The following is a 24,673-nucleotide window of genomic DNA, read 5'->3' as shown; positions in this document are numbered from 1 at the left end:
AGTGCAATGGCGCTATCTCAGCTCACTGCAACCTCCGCCTCCTGGGTTCGGGCAATTCTCCTGCCTCAGCCTCCTGAGTAGCTGGGATTACAGGCATGCACCACCATGCCCAGTTAATTTTTTGTAGTTTTAGTAGAGATGGGGTTTTACCATGTTGACCAGGATGGTCTCGATCTCTTGACCTCGTGATCCACCTGCCTCGGCCTCCCAAAGTGCTGGGATTACAGGCGTGAGCCACCGCGCCCAGCCTGTTTTTAAATTTTTAACAAAATGTTTATTTACTTATTCATTTATATTTAATTAGTCAATTAGAGATGTTGCCCAGGCTAGAGTGCCATGGCCCAGTCAAAGCTTATGGTAGCCTTGAACTCCTGGGCTCAAGTGATCCTTCTGCCTGAGGCTCCTACATAGCTGGGACTACAGGTGCATGCCCTCAGGATTGACTAATCTTTGTGGGAATGTTTTAAATATGATTTAAAGTTTTTAAATTGATATAGAACTATTCAGGTTATCTGTGTTTTCTTGTATGAGCTTTGGTTGTTTGTCGTTTAAGGGAATTGTCCATGTAAGTTGTCAGATTTATTGGCATCAAGTTGTTCATCGTGTCATTATACTATCTTTTTATTGTTTGTAGGAAGTGCAGAGATAGCCCTTCTTATAATCTTACTATTGATAATTTTTGTCTTACCTCTTTTTTTCTTGACTGATCTGGGTAGAAACTTATCAATTTTTATTAACTTTTTGATTAGTTTCAAGGGTTTCTTTTGATTTCATTGATATTTATCTATTTTTTGTGTTCAATTTAATTTATGCTTTTATTTTTATTTACTTTCTGCTTTTAGTTTTATTTGCTTTTCTTTTTTCTAGTTTCATAAAGTAGATGCTTCGATCATTAGTTGTGTCACAAATTTTGATATATTGGATCCTTTAACTAAAAATATAGTTGATCCTTAAACAATGCAGGACTGGGTGCTGACCCCCTGTGCAGTCAAAAATTCACATATAACTTTTGACTCCCCCATAACTTAACTACAAATAGCCTACTGTCCACTGGAAGCCTCAATAACATAAACATCCATTAATGCATATTTTGTATGTCATATTTATTATATACTCTGTTCTTAAAATGAAGTACTGTAGAGAAAAGAAAATAAGAAAACCATAATGAAGAGAAAATATGTATCTACTGTTCATTAAGTGGAAATGGAACATCCTAAAGGTCTTTATCCTCATTTTCTTCACTGAGTAGGCTGAGGAGGAGGAGGAAGAGGAGAGGTTAGTCTTGTCTCAGGGGTGACAGAGATAGAGGGGAGGCAGGAAAGGCAGGCATGCTCATTGTAGCTGTTATTGAAGAAAATCTGCACGTAAGTGGGTCTGCACAGTTCAAACCTGTGTTGTTCAAGGATTAACAATACTTTCTAATTTCCCTTGCGTCTTTGTCTTTGATCTGTAGCTCACTAGGGGATTTTTCATTTATCTTTCTGTCATTGATTTCTAATTTAATTTCATTGTGGTTAGAGAACATGCTTTATATGATTAGAATTCTTTCAAATTTGTTGAATCCCACCCCACCTCGTCCCCACATTTTTCACATATAGTCTATTCTGGAGAATATTCCATGTGCATTTGAAGAGCGTCTATATTCTGCTGTTTTTTGGATGAAGTGTTCTGTAGAAATCAATTTGGTCAAGTTGATTTGTTACACAAATCTTCTATATCTTACTGATTTTTTTTTTTTTTTTTTTTTTTTTTTTTTTTTTTTTTTTTTTTTTTTTTTTTTTTTTTTTTTTTTTTTTTTTTTTTTTTGAGACGGAGTTTTGCTCTTGTTACCCAGGCTGGAGTGCAATGGCTCGATCTCGGCTCACCGCAACCTCCGCCTCCTGGGTTCAGGCAATTCTCCTGCCTCAGCCTCCTGCGTAGCTGGGATTACAGGCACGCGCCACCATGCCCAGCTGATTTTTTGTATTTTTAGTAGAGACGGGGTTTCACCATGCTGACCAGGATGGTCTCGATCTCTTGACCTCGCGATCCACCCGCCTCGGCCTCCCAAAGTGCTGGGACCACAGGCGTGAGCCACCGCGCCCGGCCCTGATTTTTTTTAACCAACATGTTTAAACAGTTATTTTGGGGGCAGCTTGAAATCTCAAATTGTTGAATTGTCTTTTTGTCCTTTCATTTCTGTAAACTTTGTTTTATTTATTTTGTGGCTATGGTATTGAATATGTAACACTTATAAGTGTTGGGTTTTTTTTTCCTGCTGTATTGCTCCTTTTCCTGTATCTATGTATTTCTTTGTGTTTAGAAATATTCTTTGTTTTAAATTCTATTTTGCCTGATATTAATATATAGTCACTCTAGTTCTCTTATGCTTATTGTTTGGATTATATATTTTTCTATAAGTAAAACTTTCAGCTTATTTGAATCTTTGAATTTAAAGCATATCTTTTCGAGATAATATGTAGTTATATCTTGCTTATTCTTTTTAATCTACTATGCCTGGCTAATTTTTATATTTTTAGTAGAGATGGGGTTTCACCATATTGGTCAGGCTGGTCTCGAACTCCTGACCTTGTGATCCACCCACCTCAGCCTCCCAATTGTCAGATGTATTTTTAAACCCTTCATTTAATTTTTTTTAAGTTTAATACATAACCAAGCTACAGGGAAAAGAAGCATATATGTGTTTATTATTTACTGAGAACCAAATGAAGAAAGGTGTTTATTTTCAGTGATCATAGATTAACCTGGGAGTTAACCATCTCCTTATTTTCTGGCGTAAATATCCAAACTTTTGCATGCTGACCATTTGTTACTCATTTTCATCCTTTTAGCATTGTAACATAGGCATGGACAATAATGTCCCACTTTTATGAATAAAGAACTTGAAGCATGGTAAGGATTAGCATTTTGTTTTTGATTCTAGAAACTTAATAAAATGGAAGTGGGACTTCAGTCTCAGGGCGTTGGTTTTCCGTTTTGTACTTTTCCACCAAATGCTGTGCCTATGTCTCTAATACTCTCTTGGATCAACCAATGTATTAATCAAATAGGCAGGAAAACTGTAGTCTTTTTTCTCAGCCAACAAATTTAAGGAAGTCATTGTGGTGATAAGAGGGTACCTAAAGTCCAGAAAATGTCATTGTAAATGATTCTTAAAAGAACAAATTCTTCATGTATGTATTATTTCTCTGGTTCAGGTCTATAAATCTTATCTTGTTTAGCTCAAAATTTTCTTACGATATTTCTTATTGATAATATTTTTGTTTCTTGCACAAGCCATTTTGACAAAATGTGAAATATATTACTGATTTAAAATGGTATAAAAAGAATTGTTTTGTGGTGTATATATGTCATACTCTCTCACTGTCTCTTCCTGGTGTATATAAATTGGCTGCCATGTACTGTTACTCTGATTGCACTTTTGACCTAAGCATACTTAGCCTTTAAAGTTTCTATAGCCATCCACATGCAAGTGTCTGCTTACAGTCTTGTGTGAGGGTTGGGAAAGCACCCTCTTTAAAAGCAGAATGAATATTTGGATAATTGAAATTGCAGAACTGTATACATTAAAAGTAGTTATTATTTATAGCTTCCCCCCACCTCAAGATGGAATCTTGCTCTGTTGCCCAGCATGGGGTACAGTGGCGTGATCTCTGCTCACTGCAACCTCTGCCTCCCAGGTTCAAGCAATTCTTCTGCTGAGTAGCTAGGATTACAGGCATGCACCACCACGCCCAGCTAATTTTTGTGTTTTTAGTAGAGAAGGGGTTTCACCATGTTGGCCAGGCTGGTCTTGAACTTCTGACCTCATGACATGCCCGCCTTGGCCTCCCAAAGTTCTGGGATTACAGGCGTCAGCTACTGTGCCTGGCTTATTTATAGCTTTCAATGATAAGCTCCCTTGGTAAGTTTTGGGGTTCTGAAGCAAGGAGCAAGGAAAATCAAATGTAGAAATGAAGTTTTAGAAAGACTTTGTATTTTCCTAGAAAAATGTGATTTCCATTAGTCTTTCCAGAATGAGTCAGTTGTTGCCAGTTTCAGAGCTGTATAATATTGGTACATAACTGTGGCTATGCATTGCTGTTCCATTGTGGAGTATAGTTTGGCTGGATACATACTTTCTTATTATTTTTCTCTTGAATTTTAAAAGAAAGCTAAAAATGCAAAAAATATCCAGTCTAAATATTGTCCATAGTATTTTAGATTATAGTGTAATCTGCTCTTTTAACTTATTTATCTCTACAGCCTGCCACCATATAAGCTTTTAATTATAAAATTATAATGCTTGACATTGGGCAGAAAGGAATATAAGCACCCGAAATGAGTCATTTTTGTTGACTGTATAAATGAGTCAGAGTTACATGTAAGGATGAGAATATCCTCCTACAATTTTGGTTTTTGGTTTTGATTTTTTCCCATTGACTCTTTTTTTTTCCCTGCCATCCTCTCTTTCCTGCATGTAACACACTTTTGTGCTCTGTCTGCTATTACTGATATTATAAGCCTTTTCCTGGACTTCAGTTGTGACAATTAGGTCCAAAACATAGAACTAAGAACATAAGTGGACTTTAATAGAATAGTTACTAATTTTAATATCTAGAGAGTTTCTATTCATAATTTAAAATTAATATGTGAGAATTTACTATAAATTAAAAAGGGGCTCCAGTTGCAATAGTAGAACATCCAGTTATTTAGGACTGCCATTGCTAATGCCAATGAGAATACCATTCCACTAAGATTTTTTGGGATTAAAAAAAGGCTAATGAGCCCAGGTAGCTGTAGCTCCCTTCCCAGGCCAACTTTCTCTTTAGATCCATGGGTCTTAAACTTTAATGGTTCATTAGAGTTTAATGGAGGGCTTTTTAAAACACAGATTGCTGGGCCACAACTTAAGTGCCTTATTGAGAAGATTTAGCACGGGGCCTGAGAATCTGTATTTCTTCTAACAAGTTTCAGATGCTGCTGTTGATCTTGGCACCACAGCTTGAGAACTACTACTTTAGATTACCTGGATTATGAAAACATGACCTTGGATGACATCTACTTCAGGATACAAGGGTTTATATTTATCTTGTATTATTGTATTTAACAGGAAGGTGACTTGAAGGCCAATACCTCTTTTCAGCTCCCCTGTTCTGAATGTCAGTACCTGACAATTTAGACTTGTAGGAAAAAAATAAATAAATAAAAATAAAATAAAAACAAAACAAAAAAGAAAAAACAAAAAGCACTGCCACTTAGTTTCCAGGGAATATGTGAGTAAGAAAACCAGTAATAGCCCCTGAGGAGTACAGAAATTTGCTGTACCAAAATGGTACCAGCTTCACCTAGACCAGCTAATTTACTGACCAGTAACCTACTGACCTGTCTGGATCTTGATTTCCTATGATGTCATTCTCTATTAAGCAGACAGATAGAAAAAGCCTTTGTTGATACAGAATTTCTAATGCTACTCTTTTGGGAGAATGAGGTTTGCAGAGACATCAGATAATATTATCTAATAATAGTACTGTCCATTTATATAATAAATTTGGGAGATATTATAGGAGGGAGATACTTATAGAATTGGCTAACTTTTATGTTTGTTTTATGTTAATCATTATTTTTTCTTAATCTGTTGCAACTCAGAAGCAATGTTTTGCTTCTGGGGTAATGTTTAGAAACTTTTGCATGTGAGGATGGACAATTTGGAAGACTTTTGGTTTGTGGAAGAACAAAAATACTCCTTTAAAAATTGAGAAAATCTTCACATAGGCAGTGGGAAATAGAGTTCAGACAGCCCCTAAGACCTTTCTTCCTATCGTTTGTGGTTCATTATTGTGCTTACTTACTTTTGAGCATGTTTTTAAGATTTGAATTTTTTTTTTTTTTTAGATACATCTTGCACTGTTGGCCGGGGTGGAGTGCAGTGGTAAGATCTCGGCTCATTGCACCCTCCACCTCTCAGGTTCAATCCATTCTCCTGCCTCAGCCCCCTGAGAAGCTGGGATTACAGGCATGTGCCACTGTACCTGGCTAATTTTTGTATTTTTAGTAGAGATAGGGTTTCACCATGTTGTACACGTTAGTCTGGAACTCCTGAACTCAGATGATCCACCTGACTCGGCCTCCCAAACTGCTAGCATTACAGGTGGGAGTCACAGTGCCCTGCCTAAGAGTTGTACTTTTAAAAATTTATAGTGGGAAACATATGTTACTTAATTATTATGAATATTACTTACTCAGTTAATCTGTCTGCCTTTGATCATAATAGAAAAAGGAATTTGAGGCATTTTACACACGTTATTCAAATACTTGCCAGATGTGTTGGGGAAGATGCATTAAGTTCTGCATGTTCAAACTAATCTACTTTGCCCAAGATTTCTGACGAGAGAATGACAAGAGAAGGAAGTTAAACTGGACTTCCTAATGCTCCTTAGTTTTGATGAGGAAGTCCAAATTTCTAACCACTGAAAGGGGAAAAGACATCAGACAGTAAGGTATCTAAATGAGGTAACTTAGGTGGCTTGATGTAATTTACTGGCATACAGCATTTAATTACATGATAAAGTATATTTCTTAGTTTTACTTAATGTATTTTTATAACTGTCAAAACATAAATTGTTGAAGTATACTTCTTGTGAAGCCATTTAAACTGATATTCTTGATGCATGTGGGTGGGGGAGAAAGGTAAATTTGTTTATGACATTTAAATTTGAAAAGTGTAAGGATTTTCTTGGATAATTAAATAAAACTTTATTACTGAATAGTTCAGATTCTACTTTAGCAAAAAAGAAAAAAGAAAAACAACCACATTGAATACCTACTCTATGTTTGATAATGCTGCGGGGTGTTAGGGGTACAACATGAATTAAGATGTGGTCTTAATCAGGGAGGATGGGAGTTTGCCAGTAATTTTTCTTTTGTTTTGGTGTACCTTCTGATTTTTAAAAATAGTTAACATATCTTATGCAACTAAAAATATGCCATCAATCCTATTTAAAAAATCTTATTTCACCCAGCCTGCCCAGCTTTTGATGTAATTGGGGAAGAAGGCTCAGTAACAGATTTTAACGTAACAGGTTGGACTATGATTGATATATTAATTGAGTGCTTCTCAGAGAAAGGGTGATTCATAAATTCAGTCTAGATTTTTAGGAAAGGTTTCTTGGAGGAAACGGGCTGAACTGACTCTTAAGTAATAATTACCAAAGAGAGGTGTGGCGCTCATTCCAGGCAGAGGTGTTGAATAAACAGCATGAAACAGATATGTTGGGAACTGAAAGTAGTGTGTTAGGCTGTTTTGCATTGCTATAAAGGAATATCTGAGACTGGGTAATTAATAAATGAGGTTTATTTTGGCTTATGGTTCTGTAGGCTGTGTAAGCATGGCACCAACATCTGTTTGGCTTCTAGTGAGGGCCTCAGGAAGCTTACAGTCATGGTTGAAGGTGAAGGGGGAAGCAGGCATATCACATGGCTCGAGAGTCACAGGGAAGGAGAAGGTCCCAGACTCTTTTAAACAACCAGATCTCATGTGAACTAACTGAATGAGAACTAACTCATCACCAGGGGATGGCACTAAACCATTCATGAGGGATCCATTCCAGTGATCTAATATCTCCCGTTAGGCCCCACCTCCAACACTGGGGATTATATTTCAACATGAGATTTAGAGGGGATGTACTTCCAAACTCTATCAAGTAGTTTGTTAGCAAATGATGGTTCTGGAGGTGTTGGGGCTTAGGAAGGGTATGTTTACTCTTTGCTCAACAGTATGTTCTAGTGAAGGACTGACTGGAAGCAGGAGAGTAACATGCTCATGTTTTTTTCCCTATACTTGTAAAAGATATTCAGCTTTACACTCCTTAATCTAAATATACTAAAATGGGCACCTAATTGTTATATGATAAGAATTGCTATCGGTTTCTTGTTTTTTTTTGTTTTTTTTCCAGGAAGAACTGGAGAAAGAATTGCTATTGGTTTCTTTTCTCTAACAGCTGAAGTGCTTGGGATACTGAACTAAATGTGACTTTTCTGCTTTTGTCTATTGGGTAGAAAAGATTCCTATAAGTGAATTATTGTGGCACCATTAGTCCTCCTGATAACAAGAGCTGTAGTGACATCATCTGGTCTTAATCTGAAAGGAACAGGAGCGACCTGTCTGGCAGCCTCTCCTGTTGGGCTCTAATAATTTTACATCTGTGTGGGCTTTTGCCTCCTCTGGCCATTGGTTGTGTGTGCTAAAATCTAAATTTCTGTGGCGTAATACTAAAGAGACTTTTATTGATGTCCTGAGCCTTATCTTTCTTTCTTTTTTTAATATCACACCTGGCTAATTAAAACACTTTTTTTTTTTTTTTTTGGTGGAGACAGAGTCTCACTATGTTGCCCAGGCTGATCTCAAACTCCTGGGCTCAAGTGATCCTCCCACCTTGGTCTCCCTAAGCTCTGGGATTATAGGTGTGAACTACTCCACCCAGCTAAGGCTTATCTTTCTTGACCCTAGTCACCAAGAGTGGTGATTTCATCATCTGCAGGAGAGTCTTAAGTGGAGCCTCCTGCCAGGTTGTAGTCTTGGTGTTGTCTTTTGGGGTGAGGGCTTAAAATAGAAGTTTCAGGATTTTGTTTCTAGTTAGCAATCCTGACCTTAATAACAATGCACACTTTAGAAAGCAAATTAAAACTGTCTCTTCCTTCTGTGTTATTCTGAAAGAGTTTACCTTTTAGCAGGGAGGCTTCTCGTTCTGCGATTTTACAAAGGGGATGGGTGGTGGGCAAGGTACTACAGTTGCCTGCAAAGGAACAGCACACAGTGTGTCCTTTGTTTCATCTACCGCTTGTCCCTTGTTTCCTTTTTAACTGTCGTTTTACTGTTAGGTCAAGTGGCTTTGGTGGTTTGGAGTATTTTTGTATCAGGTCATGAATTTTCCTTAATAACCGACGAAACTGGTTATTAACATATTATTCTAAGTTATTAATATTATTAATATTAACTTATTATCATTTTACTGTTAGGTAAAGTGGCTTTGGTGGTTTGGAGTATTTTTATATTAGGTCATGAATTTTCCTTAATAACCAAGAAAACTGGTTATTAACTTATATTATAAACGTACGATATTTCCTTCCCCTGGTTAGTACTTACATGTGTTTTACCCTTTTTGTCAGCAGCCTTTGTCCTCATCTGTTACAGTAGTCACCAAGGTTTCCTGCTGAGAGTTTGGAAGCATTTCTTCCCCAGTCATGCTATTTTCAAGATATACCCAGTTCTGCTTTCCTTTATCTTAAAGATTCTCAGTCAACTCCTATTTTCTGGATTTGTCTTTTGCAACATTTTTCCATAAACAAAAGACACACATTAAAATGAGTTTGAAATATCCTACACACATACCTACTGTGTCCTACATTTTCCGCCTCTTTTTTATTTTTTGAGATGGAATCTCGCTCTGTTACCAGGCTGGAGTGGAGTGGTGCGATCTCAGCTCACTGCAACCTCCACCTTCCATGTTCAAGCAATTTTCCTGCCTCAGCCTCCAGAAGAGCTGGGATTACAGGCACCTACCACCACACTTGGCTAATTTTGTATTTTTAGTAGAGAGTGGGTTTCACCATGTTGGCCAGGATGGTCTTGATCTCCTGACCTTGTGATCCATCCACCTCCAAAGTGCTGGGATTACAGGTGTGAATCACCATGCCCTGCCTATTTTCTCCCTCTTTTTTCATTGTCTATGTTCCTGCTGGTTTCTCTCCTTTAAGCATCATGACCTAATATCTGTAGATATTAGTCATTTGGCATGTTATTCACAGGTGTTAGTGGCTGTGGAGTGATATTTGAGGAATTAATTACTAAGATAGAATTGTCATTCTGTCTTATTTCAGATAGGTATGTTGTTTCTGTATAATGTGGCTTGGTTAAAATTGACCTTATACAATAGAGTAGCTTTAAATGGAAATATTAAAATAATTGTAAAAATAATTCAGGGAGTTTATGACAGGATTTTTGCTGCAAATGAAATCATTTTCTAGGTGGTTCAAGGAAAGAAGATGTGTTTATAAATTTTTTTATTCTATTACATTTTACTTAATTTTGGCGGGGACCATTTTATATTCCTTTGCTATTTATTACCTTCATCTTTGTACCCCTTGGGAGTTACCCTTTGGTTCTTATGGTTCTAGACCTTTCTAGAAATATGATTTCTTTAAAAAGCTTCCTCTTTCTAAACATTCAGGATTTAAATATATTTATTAGCTTTGTTAGTTACAAAAATGGCAGAGTTAATATACTGAATTTCAAAGTATCAAACAGTTGAAGAAAATGCCCCATGTTGTAGTTTGACTTCCTTTTAAATTATATGTATATTGTATATTTGTATTGGAAACGTGATATTTAAAAATACATATATATGTTAAAACATTTTAACTGCAAGATGTGAGAACAGGGCCTGAGTCACTGCTGGGTCTGGGCATGAGTTTTTAAGTAGGGAGCTGCGTTTATACCCAGAGTAGTGGCACTTTTAGCCAAGAAACTCTTAGGGAAACTATTAGGAAGAGGGATGTAGACTGTATGTGTGTATTTGGTGGGGAAGGGATTTGTAAGAAATCTGTAGTAGGCATGTCATTTTTTTTTTTTTTTTTTGAGATGGAGTCTTGCTCTGTTGCCCAGGCTAGAGTGCAATGGTGCAATCTTGGCTCACTGCAACCTCCGCCTCCCGAGTTCAAGCGATTCTCCTGCCTCAGCCTCCTGAGTAGCTGGGACTAAAGGCACACACCAGCTTTAGTGTTGGCCAGGATGGTCTCGATCTCTTGAACTCGTCATCTGCCTACCTCGGCCTCCCAAAGTGCTGATATTACAGATGTGAGCCACTGCGCCTGGCGGGATGTCATATTTTGACAACCATTGCTTTAAAATACTTTCACATATATATTATCCCTGTTACAACAAGTTGTGATTCCAGTATTATCACTGTGTTATGTGAAAGTTTAGTTTGACCCCCATTTTGATACCCTTCCCCAGAGCTGCTGTTAATAGTTTGTATTTCCTTTCAGTCATTTTTCTATGTATTTTTATATTGAATGTGAAATTGTATAGTTTGTGTGGATTAAATAAATAACTTCTAAAAATATGTCTTGAACCATCCTGGCTAAGATGGTGAAACCCCATTTCTACTAAAAATACAAAAAAAAAAAAAATTAGCTGGGTATGGTGGCAGGTACCTGTAGTCCCAGCTACTTAGGAGGCCAAGGCAGAAGAATCATGTGAACCTGGGAGGCGGAGGTTGCAGTGAGCCAAGATTGCACCACTGCACTCCAGCCTGGGTGACAGAACGAGACTCCATCTCCAAAAAAAAAAAAAAATGTCCTGGAGACACGGCTTGTATCAGTTCACACAGAGCTATTCATTTTAGTTAATATGTTATATAGTCAGTCCTCCATATCTGTGGATTCAACTAACTGTGGATTGAAAATATTTGTGAAAAAAATTGACCTGTACTGAATGTATACAGACTTTTTTCTTGCCATTATTCCCTAAACAATACAGTAGGACAATTATTTACATTGCATTTACATTGTATTAGGTATTTTAGATAATCTAGAGATGTTTTAAAGTATATGGGATAATGTGTGAAGGTTATATGCAAATACTGTGTCATTTTACATCGGGGACTTGAGCATCTGTGGATTTTGGTATCCTTGGAAGGTCCAGGAACCAGTCCCCCACAGATACCGTGGGATAACTGTATTCAGAATAGTGCTAGAATCGGCAGGACATGGAGGGTCACGCCTGTAATCCCAACACTCTGAGAGGCTGGGGCAGGTGTATCACCTGTGGTCAGGAGTTTGACCAGCCTGGCCAACATGGTGAGACCCCATTTCTACTAAAAATGCAAAAATTAGCTGGGGGTACTGCATGCCTGTAATCCTAGCTACTTGGGAGGCTGAGGGAGAAGAATTGCTTGAGCCCGGGAAGCAGAGGTTGTGATGAGCTGAGATCACACCACTGCACTCCAGCCTGGGTGACAGACCAAGACTCCATCTGAAAAAAAAGCTAGAATCTTCCTTGGGTCCTTGAGTTTCTGGCAGTGTTGCGGTATACGTTTGCATTTCTCTAGGAGACATACCTCAAAGTGGAATTACTGGGTCACATAATATGTGTTTGACATGTTGATAGATACTACCAAACCATCCTCCAGAAAGTGTGCAATACGAGAGTGCCTCTTTTCTCATTCATCACCTACTTGATTCCTCAAGTACCTTAGATGTGAGATTCTTGTAGATAGTAATACGGTATCTCATTGCTAAAGCATTTAGCAGTTATCAACTGTAAAAATCTTTCCGAAATAAATTATGTTCATTAAGAGGTCATTGCTCATATATCCATTTGTAGCATTTGTGTAGGACATATTAACTTTTTTATAGGATCAGTCCATGTTTAAAGATTATCACAGAGGGGAACTTATGCTATACTTCACGTTAATCTGCTGTTATATAAACTTTAAAATTAGGAAATAACATTTGAAGAAAATGCCTCATTACAGTTTGATTTCCTTTCCTTTTGCCTTTAGAGTATACAAAAAAGACAAATTGGTATTCACTTAAAATGATTATTTACTGTGCTGTGGCCTGAGTGACAGAGCAAGACCCTGTCTCTAAAGAAGACAAAGATTATTTTCACATTGGCAGCATGTATTTATTCTTGGATTAAGTCTAATTTCTTCTTCATATATTTACTTCATACATTTTGCCACATGTAAACTGTACTTTGTGATGGAACTCCCCTGCCTGGAGATGCCAGGATTAAAGTTCCTCCTGGGTCTGTCTGCCACTGACAAGAGTGAAATCATGGCACAGAAAGAGTTGGGAAGACTCAGATTTGAGCCCCAAAGTGATGCGACTGTTTGAGCAAGTTACTGAACCTGTCTGAGAATCACTGTCTCTATGTGAGCACGAGAGTTTTTGTGAAAAGTGGAAACACTGTGTATTAAGTACTTGAACATACTCAGTAACTTGTAACAATTATAAGTCTTTCAACAATCTTTCTGCCTTACAGTGCTTCAGGAATCAATTTCAGGATGATTTTTAGGGGAAAAAATCTAATTCTAATTCGTAGCAGAACCAATTTTGGCGTACCTGGGGGAAATGGTGGTATAGTAATAATTTGAAACATTTTTGAACATTAGTCACTGTATAATTAAAAACAAACTGCTGTTGCTGAACTATTGTGTCTCTTAGTAAAGTGATTGATTTTTAGATAGCATTTCGTTAGTATTAAGAATTCTTTAAAAAAAAAAAAAAGCCTGCTTCTATTTATGGCAACATGGAGGATTAAGTGCCTACTGATAATAGTTCAGCTAAACATGCTAGATGATACATTACACACACATTTGTGTATATTACATCTTATATATACACATCCTAAAACACATATAAGTGTTTTTAGTAAATAGTTGCTGGTGGGAGAGTAAAGGAATTTTTCTGAGGCCTGCGTCAGTTAGTGCCGTAGATCCATTGTGGTCATTGAAAGTATCTGCTGGTTCCTGGTGGCATAGACCCTGAGTTTTGATAGGCAGTGAACATGGGGCACAGAGCTAAAGGCCGAGGCCAGAGAGGAGGTCATAAGAGGCATGTGGATAACGTAAGGACTCCCAGACAGTGACAGCATCCTCCCCACGGGAGCTATTAAAAAGAATTCTTAAACACAGGACCACACTCACACTGGTCTGGAGCCAGAATTCATACTATTTGGGTTAGGAAGGAAAAGGGGGAAAAAAAAGCTTGAGGCTAAAGTGTGTTGGTAGTGAACCCAGCATAGGTAAACATATATCTTCTCCGGAGGAACTCTCCTTAAACAAAGGCTCAAAGATTCCCCTCAGATGGAGTCCCAAGGACATGACCTCATTCTGATATAAATGAACTTATGAGGAAACAAGCTACCCTAAGTGACAGCAAATACAACAAATTACATAAACTCTCAGAGGTTACAGATATTAGAATTACCAGGTGTAGACTAAAATAAGAGCAGATAGAAAGTATGATGTGGGATGAAGAGAACTGAAGTTGGCCAAGCAGGTTTGGAACAGAACCAAAGGGATCTGTAAATGATACATATATGATAATTTAAAATTTACAGCATAACATATTGATTAAGCAGATTAGATACAGTGAAAGGGATGACAAAATGAAAGCTACACCTAAAGAGACTGAGATTAAAAATAGAGAAGAAAGGTTAAGAGATCTGGAGGAATAGAAAGCAAAGGTCTTACATGCTGAATTAGCCTCCCACAGAAAGCTACTAGGATGGAGGATGGCCAGTATGCAAAGTAATGGCTGAGGACTTTTACCAAGTGGCGAGTCCTCAGATAGAAGCCAACGAACACTAAACTAGATCAATAAAAAGAAATCCTAGTGCTAGATGCATGACAGTAAAACCGGAATATTGATAGGCGGCAGGAGGAGAGGAAGCAGTTAGAGAAAAGACAGATAACCCAGAAGGAACTGGCTGACAGATGGCTTGTATTTTAACAGCAAAAGCAGAAGCAAGAAGATAGTGCAATGATAGCCTCAAAGCGATGAGAGAAAAAGTCATCAATTTAGAATTCTGTACTCAGGAAAACCATCAGTCAAGAATGAATGCAGGCTGGGCACGGTGGCTCATGCCTGTAAATCCCAGCACTTTGGGAGGCCAAGGCAGGCAGGTCACTTGAGGTCAGGAGTTCGAGGCCATCCAGGCCAACATGTTGAAAACCCATCTCTACTAAAAATACAAAAATTAGCCAGGCATGGTGGCACATGCCTGTAATTCCTGCCACTCGGGAGGCTAGGTAGGAGAACTGCCTGAACCTAGGAGGAGGAGGTTGCAGTGAGTTGAGATCGTGCCTGTGCACTCCAACCTGGGTGACAGAGTGAGACTCTGTCTCAATTAAAAAAAGAATGAATGCAAAATAAAGATACTTCATACTAGAACAGCTAAAGGTATAACTGTTTTGTGTTTTTTAACTTTGGAGAGTAGGGAGGAGGAAAGGAAGAAAGTCAGATGGTGAGAAGAGAGCAGAGAGGTGATCAGCTGGGTTGTGATTTAACCTCCTTCTGAGCCCCACAATACAAAATTAAGAAATGCTTTATAGGAATTGATTGCTTTTGATGTTGATAAAGACTGGATTTGATTGTGTCTTTGCAATTTATGAGGCCGAACATGGATGTGGATGTTGGAGCAAAGAGATATAAGAATGCTCAGTTGAGAGAACTGACAGGCATGAGGGGCAAGAGGGTGCAGGTGGATTGCTATGAATGCTCTCAAGGCCATGATATTGGGGTTCAGGCCAAGTTTAACTGGCTCTGAGAAAGGGGGTGACCTGGCTGACAAATGTGAGGAAAAAAATCATAAAGCTGCCATTTGAAATAGAATCCTAGGCCAGGTGCAGTGGCTCACACCTATAATCCCAGCACTTTGGGAGGCCAAGGCGAGCAGATCACCTAAGATCCCGGAGTTCGAGACCAGCCTGGTCAACATGGCAAAACCCCATCTCTACTAAAAACATAAAAATTAGCCGGGCCTGGTAGTGCAGCTACTCAGGAGGCTTAGACAGGATAATCACTTGAACCCAGGAGGCGGAGGTTGCAGTGAGCCAAGACCGCACCACTGCACCCTAGCCTAGATGATAGAGTGTGACTCCATCTCAAAAAATAAACAGAACCCCATTCACAGTGAGTTACGTAGTCAAAACCAGTTTGCTTACTAACTGAAGCTTGTTTATTGTAGACTGCACCTCAGAGTCAGTGAAAATAGCATTTCAAAATATATTTTTCTCTCTGTAAATTTTCTTCCTGAGATTTTCCTAAGATTTGGTTGGAAAGCTGGCTCACATTATTACTGTACTGTACCTGCCTTCATCAGAGAGGCTATAATGAAGTGAGATGGTAGTATAGGATTGGTTAAAATCTAGAATTGGTTAAATTGTAAGGGCAGAGTTCTGAGGCCAGGGCTATAGTCTTAAACATTTCAGTGAGGTCACTGTGATGAAAACAAACTGCATTTGAGGCCAGGCATGGGAATATATGGCTCACACCTGTATTCCCAGCACTTTGGGAGGACAAGGCTGATGGATCGCATGATGTCAGGAGTTCAAGACCGGCCTGGCCAACATGGTGAAACCCCGTCTCTACTAAAAATGCAAAAATTAGCTGGGCTTGGAGGTACACACCTGTAATCCCTGCTATTTGGGAGGCAGAGGCAGAAGAATTGCTTGAACCTAGGAGGCAAAGGGTGCAGTGAGCCAAGAATGCGCTACTACACTCCAGCCTGGGCAACAGAGTGAGACTCCATTCTCCCCCCACCACTGCCTGCCCCCAAAAAAGCATTTGGGCTACCCCTTGGGTTTTATTAAACCACCCATACAGGTATATAGTCCATTTGTGCATTCTGGTCATAATGAGATACACTTAAGAGGTGTATCTCCTAGAGACTCCAATAAAGAGTTAGATTTATATGGAATATGAATAATTAGAATTTCCGTTTTTGTGTGCATTATTCTGTTTGCTTTTTAATAGAAATAGAAGTCCGTATTACCATGATCTGTTGTGTAAATTACCATAGATAAAGACGTAGACACTGAGATTGAATAGAATTACCTCTTTGTTTTTAATCACTGTCACAGTCATAGCCAGATTTCTTCACAAATTCTATACTGAATAAAATATCTGTTTTTGTATTCAGTGTAAAAAATGGAAACCAATGAATGAAATCACCTTATGGATGATTCAGAGCTGTTTAAAACTATTACATTAGTTTGCAGTTTATGATTTTGTAGCACTGTGTAAAGGATTTAGTGAAACCTCACTCGCTTGGCTTTGAGAATATTTCTGGGATCATGGTTATGTTGGCTTGATGGGGTCTGATAATCCTTGAAATTGGCTTTTATTAACTTGTAGGCTCTTCAATAAAACATTGAAACTATAAATTGTGCAGTGCTCTGCTCTAATTATCTGATTTAAAATTACTGTTTGTATTGATCCATTCTGTATGGTCATATAGCAAGGCTAAAAAGTGATTTATTTTTCTCCCTTTACATAGACTAAACCCAGAGTAATTATTGGGTTTAATTACATAATTCCTGCTTGGCACAGGAAATTAAGAGAATTTGCTTTCTTAGGCATATATCTGATTTAGAAAAAGGCAATCAAAATTCTTGGTAGAATCATCATCAGTGTATACACTTAAGTAATCCTTACTTTTGCACCCACTGGCAGCTGCTGAACATACACACGTGACTTTCTGATATGTGTGTTAGGTGGTTTTTCTCCTGTCTGAATCCAGGGAACCAACATCTCCCTTAAATTCCATTTGAATAAGGCAGAGTGTAATAAGTAAATTACTTTAGAGCCTGTCCCTCTTGTTTTTGTTTTTATTCTTATGCAGGGAATAGCAGTCGGGAGATGTATTCTAGCTATTTGCATGAGCATCTTTTTGTGGCTTACTTTTACTGTGCTTGATGTGCTTGTCTCTTCTGCATCAGTGGCTAATTCTGGATAAGCAAAACTTAGAAGTTGAATGTTAGTGAGCTCTATTTTTCTTTTCTCAGAAGTGCTATAAAATTTTGTAAGCATTCTGTCATTTTTAGGTGAGGAAGATGATAACTCAGATGTTTATAGACGCTAACACCGAAAGAAACAAACGCACTCAATCTGGTGGGAAATGTAAGGCAAGATGTGTGCCCATTTAAAACACTAAAATATTAATATGGATGGAAAAAAGCAATCAACTTCTGAGTATTCCCAAGGAGGTATTACATTACTCAGGGACTAACCCTGCAAGTGGAAAATAAAACTTAAATCATGGTCACATAAGTGCATATGTAACAGTCAAGGCCATTTGTGCCAGTTATGACTTGTCAAGTGTCATTCCTCTAACATCTTAGAAACACTTGGCAAGTTTATTCTCATGACACATTACCCATCCTGAAAGTTTCAATAAAATGATACTACATAGAAATCTGAGCTCAGATCCTTCTTGCACTGTTTAATGTTCCTGTCCTAATTGTCCTCCTGCTCCACCCTTCTAATTTCTCAAGATGGAGGGAGGCAGTTGTGTACATTCTGAAGCTAAGGAGAAGATTTATGAAATCAAGAATACTTTTGGCTCCTAAGAGAAAAAAGTAACATTTGTCTTCTTCTTCTTCTTCTAGGTTGTCCTTCTACTCAGGCCACTCTTCGTTCTCCATGTACTGCATGCTGTTTGTGGCAGTAAGTACTTTGTGTATATTGATGGTTAGGTTCTGTGCTGCCTGGAATTAATGTGCTCAGCATCAGTGTCCTCTCCTGTCCTAATAAATTAGCCAGTGGCAAAAGGTAAAGCAGGTAATCTGCAAATCTGTAAGTTTCATGCTAAGAATTAGTTGATGTGTGCGCTTACTTCGGGATGTTTCCTGAAGTAGTTTTCTGGAACACACAGCTTCTGTGTAATCACAGCAGGTCACTAATCTGAAGGACTGGGCCAAGGGGCTGCTGTTGCTTGTTAACCTCCTCCCTAACTGGGAGCCCCTCCCCTATCTGCTCAGTGTGGGTGAATAGCAGCAGAGCTGCTTTCCTCCTGGGCTCTGCTGTGGTGAGGAGTTCACTTTTGATCGTTAGCTGTCCTTGTTCCTATTTGAGCAGATTTTGTTTTCCTTTCATTTTCTAAAACATTCCCAGACTGCTCTGCAAGGGACCAGAAGGGTTTTTCAACTTCTGGGAAAGGCAGTTGCCACTTCTGGAGCCTGTCACCTATACAACTTCCAGGTCTAATTCTGATGCCAGCCTGCAAAGCAGCAGCATAGCAATTTGCACTTGCATCATACCACGCTGGCAGTGAGAACTTAGGAAGATTTCCACCCATATTTTGCATCTTAAACTAGGGATGAGCATGTAGTTTTTTGAGAGTAACTAATGCAAGAACCAGGCTTTAGGACACATTCAGGAGATTTTTAAAGGTCAATTTTATTTGATTTTAATTTTTTTATAATGTTCTCTCTTTACATATAAAGTATTATTAATAAAACACTGTATATTTGGGTGTATACAGTTGTATTCTATGTAAATTTGTGGTTTCCTGTGTTTTTCCCTTTGATCACATTAAGTATTTAATGCTTAAAGTACATGGTATATATTAAGGGAAAACTAATGGGAGTTAATTTAGTCTCAGAGAAAATTTAAAATGTTTTACTAGAATCTTGTTTTTATTTGAAAAACCAAATTCCAAACATTAAAAGAATATATAAATTGAAGATGTGTTATATAAAATTCAAATTCACAACTTCAAACCATTACAATAGCTAATTTTCAAAGTTTTCATTTTACATGAAATAAATTTAGTGAGAAAGCACAGAGTATGATTCAGCAGAATTTAGGACTTCCTTTTTAAGACACACGCTCAAATGTTTCTGCAGACACAGCATGGAAAATGTGACTTGAAGGTAGCAGCAAATACTATTCTGACATCTTCTGTTCATTTATCTTATTAGAAAAAAATTCAGCATTCTTTCTTAAGGGAGACAACATTTTTTTTTTCTTTTTAATTAGGCCACAAGGACTAGGGCAGACCAGGAAGGCTGGGCAATAGCCAGAGCCGTTACTGTCCTGAGAGCTCTTCCCAAAGCGTGGGCCCGTGACTACACTGAAGGGCATTTGAATGTGTGGACATGCTTTGCATGCCCTGGGCTACACCTCACTACCTCACTGAGTGTAACTTTTGTCTCACTAGCTTTTGTGGTTTGTTATTCGCTCACCTGCATGTGTGAGTGCCCAAGTCCCTCTTTATGAGAGACCTAGGAATCTGAGTTTTGATTGATCTTGATGATGATTTGCATTTTATACTACTTTTATTTTTGATTAAAAATTTCCATGAAGAGATGAGGGATGATTGCTACTGTTTGACAAGTGAGGGAATAGGCACCTTGGGAGGGCTGCTGAGTTCTGTGAGCTCTCAGGTCTCTTGATAATCAGGATCCCATGCCGTACTGATTGGTGACTTGGTCCGAACCTTAGTCCATTTATTTTAAAGGTCAGCTGATGCAGATCTCTGGAAGTAAAATGGCATTCTGGAAGTGACTGACACATAACTTTGACCCACTGTTTGTAATTTTAAAGAAAATTCTCAGATATAACATTCCATATTTTATCATTTTCTGCTCTTCTTTCTTGACCCTTCTCAAAACACCCGTTACATGTGTGTAACTGGTCAAATAGAAACTTGTACTGAGGGCTGTTTTGTGAGAGATTAAAATTACCATAGAGGGGATGAGATTGATGTTTAGAGGGCCTCCATGGCAAACCTGCTCTGTGGACATGCAGCCACATATGAGGGATATCAACTCGGGAAAATGATGTCAGCCATAGTAAGGTAATTGGATCAGTATGAACCATTTAGACGTGTTAAAAGAACAGCTTTAAACAAATTTAAGGGTTTCATTGAGGAAGGAAGAAACGACTCTTAAATTGGGCAGCACTCAGAATCACAGCAGACTCAGAATGACTCTAGCGCTTCTAAGTGGTCAGGGAGAATTTGTGGACAGAAAACGGAAAGTGAGTCCAGAAAATGAAGTGAGCGCAGAAACTGCTGGATTGGTTACAGCCCGGCCTTTGAGCCTTATTTGAGTGTGGTTTGAATGGCTGTGAGTGGCTGAAATATGGCTGCTGGGACTGGCTGAGACTGAGCCATTGTTACAGAAGCACACTCCTAAGTCAAGCTTGCAGTTTGCTTACCTACCAAGTTAGGCTGTACTTTGTAAAGAAGAACTCAAATATGTGAATAGGGTGTTTTCAGGCCAGATTTTAGTTTGATTTAACAGATGGAAAGTTATAATGGCCTAAAAGAAAAAAAGAAGCCTAGGTAAATAGATTTGTTATAGACCTTCCTGGAGAAGAAAGCAGGTCAAAGCAACTATACACTGCATTTTACTGACTCTAGGCAGTGGAAATATTTGCTTGATGTGGATGTAGGCCCCAGCTTTGATTTCAGCCCTGAATACACAGATGTCTCCTTGCTTTTCACATTAATGTACAACGTTTAACCTCTAAGCCCCAGCCCCAAATTCCTTGGGCAATGACTCATCTTGTTTCTCTGGGCATCTTGGCATCATGAGTCAGTCCCAGATTTGGGTGGAGATGTAGTCATTTAAATCCTCTCCAAGGATAGTCTTTGATAGCCAAAACTTCCCTTTCGATTCCTGACACCCAGAAATTAACTTCTAGTTAAAAATGTCTCTTAAAACACCCTGACCATTGTTCTTCACTGGCAGGCAGTGCAGCCCTGCACACTTAACAGTGCCAAGAGAGTAAGCATCAGTGAAAACTTCCCAGGCCTGCGGGAGCTCAGGGCAGGGCTGCTTTGCACATAGCCAGTTTATATGCTTAGTGACGCCCCATGAATTGGCTGAATGCCAGAGATTCCACATTTATTTGATTATTCAGGAGAACAGCCATGGTTTGAGTCTGTATTTTCTTTCAATACAGTGAAGAGTGCTAAAAAAACTTTTCCTGAGACCATTCTATTGAGGCTGTAACCCCAGATTATTTATATCACCGCCTGTTATGAAATTCCTCTATTTGTGCTTCAGCCAGACTCTCCTCCCTGCCATAAAACACCTCTGATCTGAGCCTTGCCCTCTGCCTTGTTTAGACAGTGCTGCCCACCTATCTAAACCCACTCAGACTCTTTCATACTATCCACATTCCTTAAGATTCATATAATCCCTCATTTAGCATTCACTGTATGCTACCTAGCATTGTTGATATTTCATGTTTTCTAAGCTTGATTATTGCTGAACATTAGACAAATGATGAACAACTCATGGCCCAGAGACTACACGAATCCTGCCTGATTTTGAGGTGGGATTCAAGATCTAAATTTAGTGCCTCCGTGAATCCCAAGAATGGTGAAATTAAAGCCCAAAGAAGACTAAACTGAGGCCTGCTTTCCAGTGTTCTGCTGGCCAAATGTGTCATCAAATGTAGGTGGAGCAATCAGTTTGGTTTGCCTGGCTGGTCATAAAAGCGCTGTTTCAAAATAAGTAGGCCAAGGTATATTTCTTTGTGTTGGGCCTGCTGTTATTAGTCTAGTTCTGGGGTTGGCAGTTTTTTTTCAGTAAAAGTTCAGATAATAAATATTTAGGCTTTGTCGATCACGTATTCTTTTTTGAAAAAAAAAAAAAAAAAAGCTCCTTAAAAATGTGAAAACTGTTTTAACTTGCAAGCTGACCCCTTGACTCTAGTTTAAAATGGAGAAAAACCCTTTTAATTTATTAACAGTAGAATATTAAGAGGCTATGAGACAATAATGACGTTTTACAGTTAAGAAGTGTTAACAAGGTTAGTCAAGGAAAGGAAAAATCAAAATAAAACAGCTTCAAAAAATATCTCATTCAACAGTTATTTTAAAGGTGAGATATTCTAGTTAGATCCTTTAATGGAAGTTAACTGTTTCAGAAATGTCAACCAAAAATGGTTATATCCTTCCTGTCTTAGTTTTGGCTGCTGTAACCAATTGTAGAAGACTGGGTGGTCTATAAAAAACAAGTTTATTTCTCAGTCTGGAAGCTGGAAATCTAAGATTAGGGTACCAGCATGGTTGGGTAATGGTGGGGCCTTCTTCCAGGTTGCAGAATGTCCTCACACAGTAGAAAGGGCAAGGGAACTCTCCTGGGTCTCTTATTAGTGCATTAATCCCTTTTCATGAGGGTTAAGCCCTTATGACCTAATCACCTACAAAAGGCCCTATTTTCCTAATACCATTGCCTTGCAGGGGGTACCGCAACCTCATCCTCCTGGGCTCCATCGATCCTCCCACCTCAGCCTCTCAAGTAGCTGGGACTACAGGCGCATGCCACCAGAGGCCTAGCATTTTTTTTTTTTTTTTTGATAGAGATGTTGCTCAGGCTCGTCTTGAACTCCTGAGCTCAGGCGATCTGCCTGCCTTGGCCTTCTAAAGTGCTGGCATTACAGGCATGAGCCACCATACCTGGGCCCTTTACTACTTTTTCTTGCCTCATTGCTCAGGGTTAGGTCTTCACTGCTATGGTGAATAGGAGGGGTCAAAGTAGCATCCTTAAGTCTTATGGGAAGGCTTTCAGCTTTTCCCCATGCAGCATGGTGTTAGTTGTATGTTGTATATAACATTTATCATGTTGAGATATGTCCCCTTCATGCCTAGCTTTTTTTTTTTTTATCATGAAGGGATGTTGAAGTTTATCACATTTTCATCATATTTGAATGTAATATCATGTTTATTGATTTGCCTATGTTGAAACCTCCTTGAATCCCTGAGATAAATCCCACTTGATCGTGGCATAATATATTTTTGATGTGCTGTTGTATTAGGCTGGCTAGCATTTTGTTGATGATTTTTGCATCTGTGTTTATCAGAGATATTGGCTTATAGCTTTCTTATGTTGCATCCTTGTCTGTTTTTTGTATCAGGGTAATGCTCCCCTCATGAAATGAGTGAGGGACAATTCCCTTCTTTTCAATTTTTTAGAATAGGATAATAGGTGTTAGTTCTTTGTAAGTTTGGTAGAATTCAGTAATAAAGCCATTTGGTCCTGGACCTTCCTTTGTTGGGAGACATTTTATTACTGATTGAATCTCATTACTCATTATCGGTCTGTTCAGGTTTTCTCTTCCTTCCTGATTCAATCTTGGAAGACTGTGTATCCAGGAATTTGTCCATTTACTCTCGGCTTTCCAGTTTATTAGTGCACAATGGTTAATAATAGTCTCTGATAGTCAGGCATGGTAGCTCATGCCGGTAATCCCAGGAGTTTGAGAGGGGAGATCCTTTGAGGCCAGGAGTTCAAGACCAGTGGGCAACACAGCAACATGCTGTCTCTACCAAAAAACAACAACAAAATCAGCCAGACACTCTGGCACGCTCCTGTAGTCCCAGCTATTCAGGAGGCTGAGATGGGAGGATCACTTGAACCCAGGAGGCTGAGGTTGCAGTGAGTGATGATCATGCCACTGTGCCCCAGACTGGGTGACAGTGAGACCCTATCTCCAAATAGATGATTGGAGATAGTCTCAGATATTCTTTTGTAGTTCTTTGTTAGTTGTAATGTCTCCTTTTACATTTCTGAATTTATTTGGGTCTTCTTTTTCTCTTGTCAATTTTATCTTTTCATAAAAGCAACTTTTTTTGTTGATCCTTTGTACTTGTAAAAGTTCATTTTGTTTAGTTCTGCTCTGCTCTTTAGTATTTCCTTCCTTCTACCAATTCTGGATTTGTTCTTTTCTATTACCTTGAGGTGCATTGTTAAATTATTTACTTGAAATCTTTCTAGATTTTTTTTTTTTTGAGACAGTTTCGCTCTTGTTTCCCAGGCTGGAGTGCAGTGGTGCGATGTTGGCTCACTGCAACCTCTGCCTCCTGGGTTCAAGCAATTCTCCTGCCTCAGCCTCCCAAGTAGCTGGAACTACAGCCATGCACCACCACGCCCAGCTAATTTTTTGTATTTAGTAAAGATGGGGTTTCACCATGTTGGCCAGGCTGGTCTCAAACTCCTGACCTCAGGTGATCCACCCACCTCAGCCTCCCAAAGTGCTGGGATTACAGGCGTGAGCCACTGTGCCCAGACTCTAGATTTTTGATGTATGCATTTATTGGTATTGATTTACCTCCTAGCATTGCTTTTGTTATGTCCCTTGGGTTTTGGTATGTCCTGCCTCTTAT

General features: G+C 38.7%; 1 protein-coding gene across 3 annotated transcripts in view; it reads left to right on the top strand.

Moving 5' to 3' along the window:
* The window catches only part of PLPP1 (phospholipid phosphatase 1), a 100,953-nt gene that overhangs the window by 68,310 nt on the left and 7,970 nt on the right, over positions 1-24,673 (top strand). For all 3 annotated transcript variants that reach the window (XM_017548670.2, XM_017548669.2, XM_037745775.1), the window contains exon 4: positions 18,159-18,216. In XM_017548670.2, the coding sequence (XP_017404159.1) occupies positions 18,159-18,216 (58 nt within the window). The remainder of the gene's footprint in view (positions 1-18,158; positions 18,217-24,673) is intronic.

The sequence above is a fragment of the Cebus imitator genome, unplaced genomic scaffold, assembly GCF_001604975.1.
Source record: "Cebus imitator isolate Cc_AM_T3 unplaced genomic scaffold, Cebus_imitator-1.0 Scaffold213, whole genome shotgun sequence".
Classification (NCBI taxonomy): domain Eukaryota; kingdom Metazoa; phylum Chordata; class Mammalia; order Primates; family Cebidae; genus Cebus; species Cebus imitator.
Note: the sequence above shows the minus strand (reverse complement) of the source record. Positions and strands in the feature narration are given on the sequence as shown.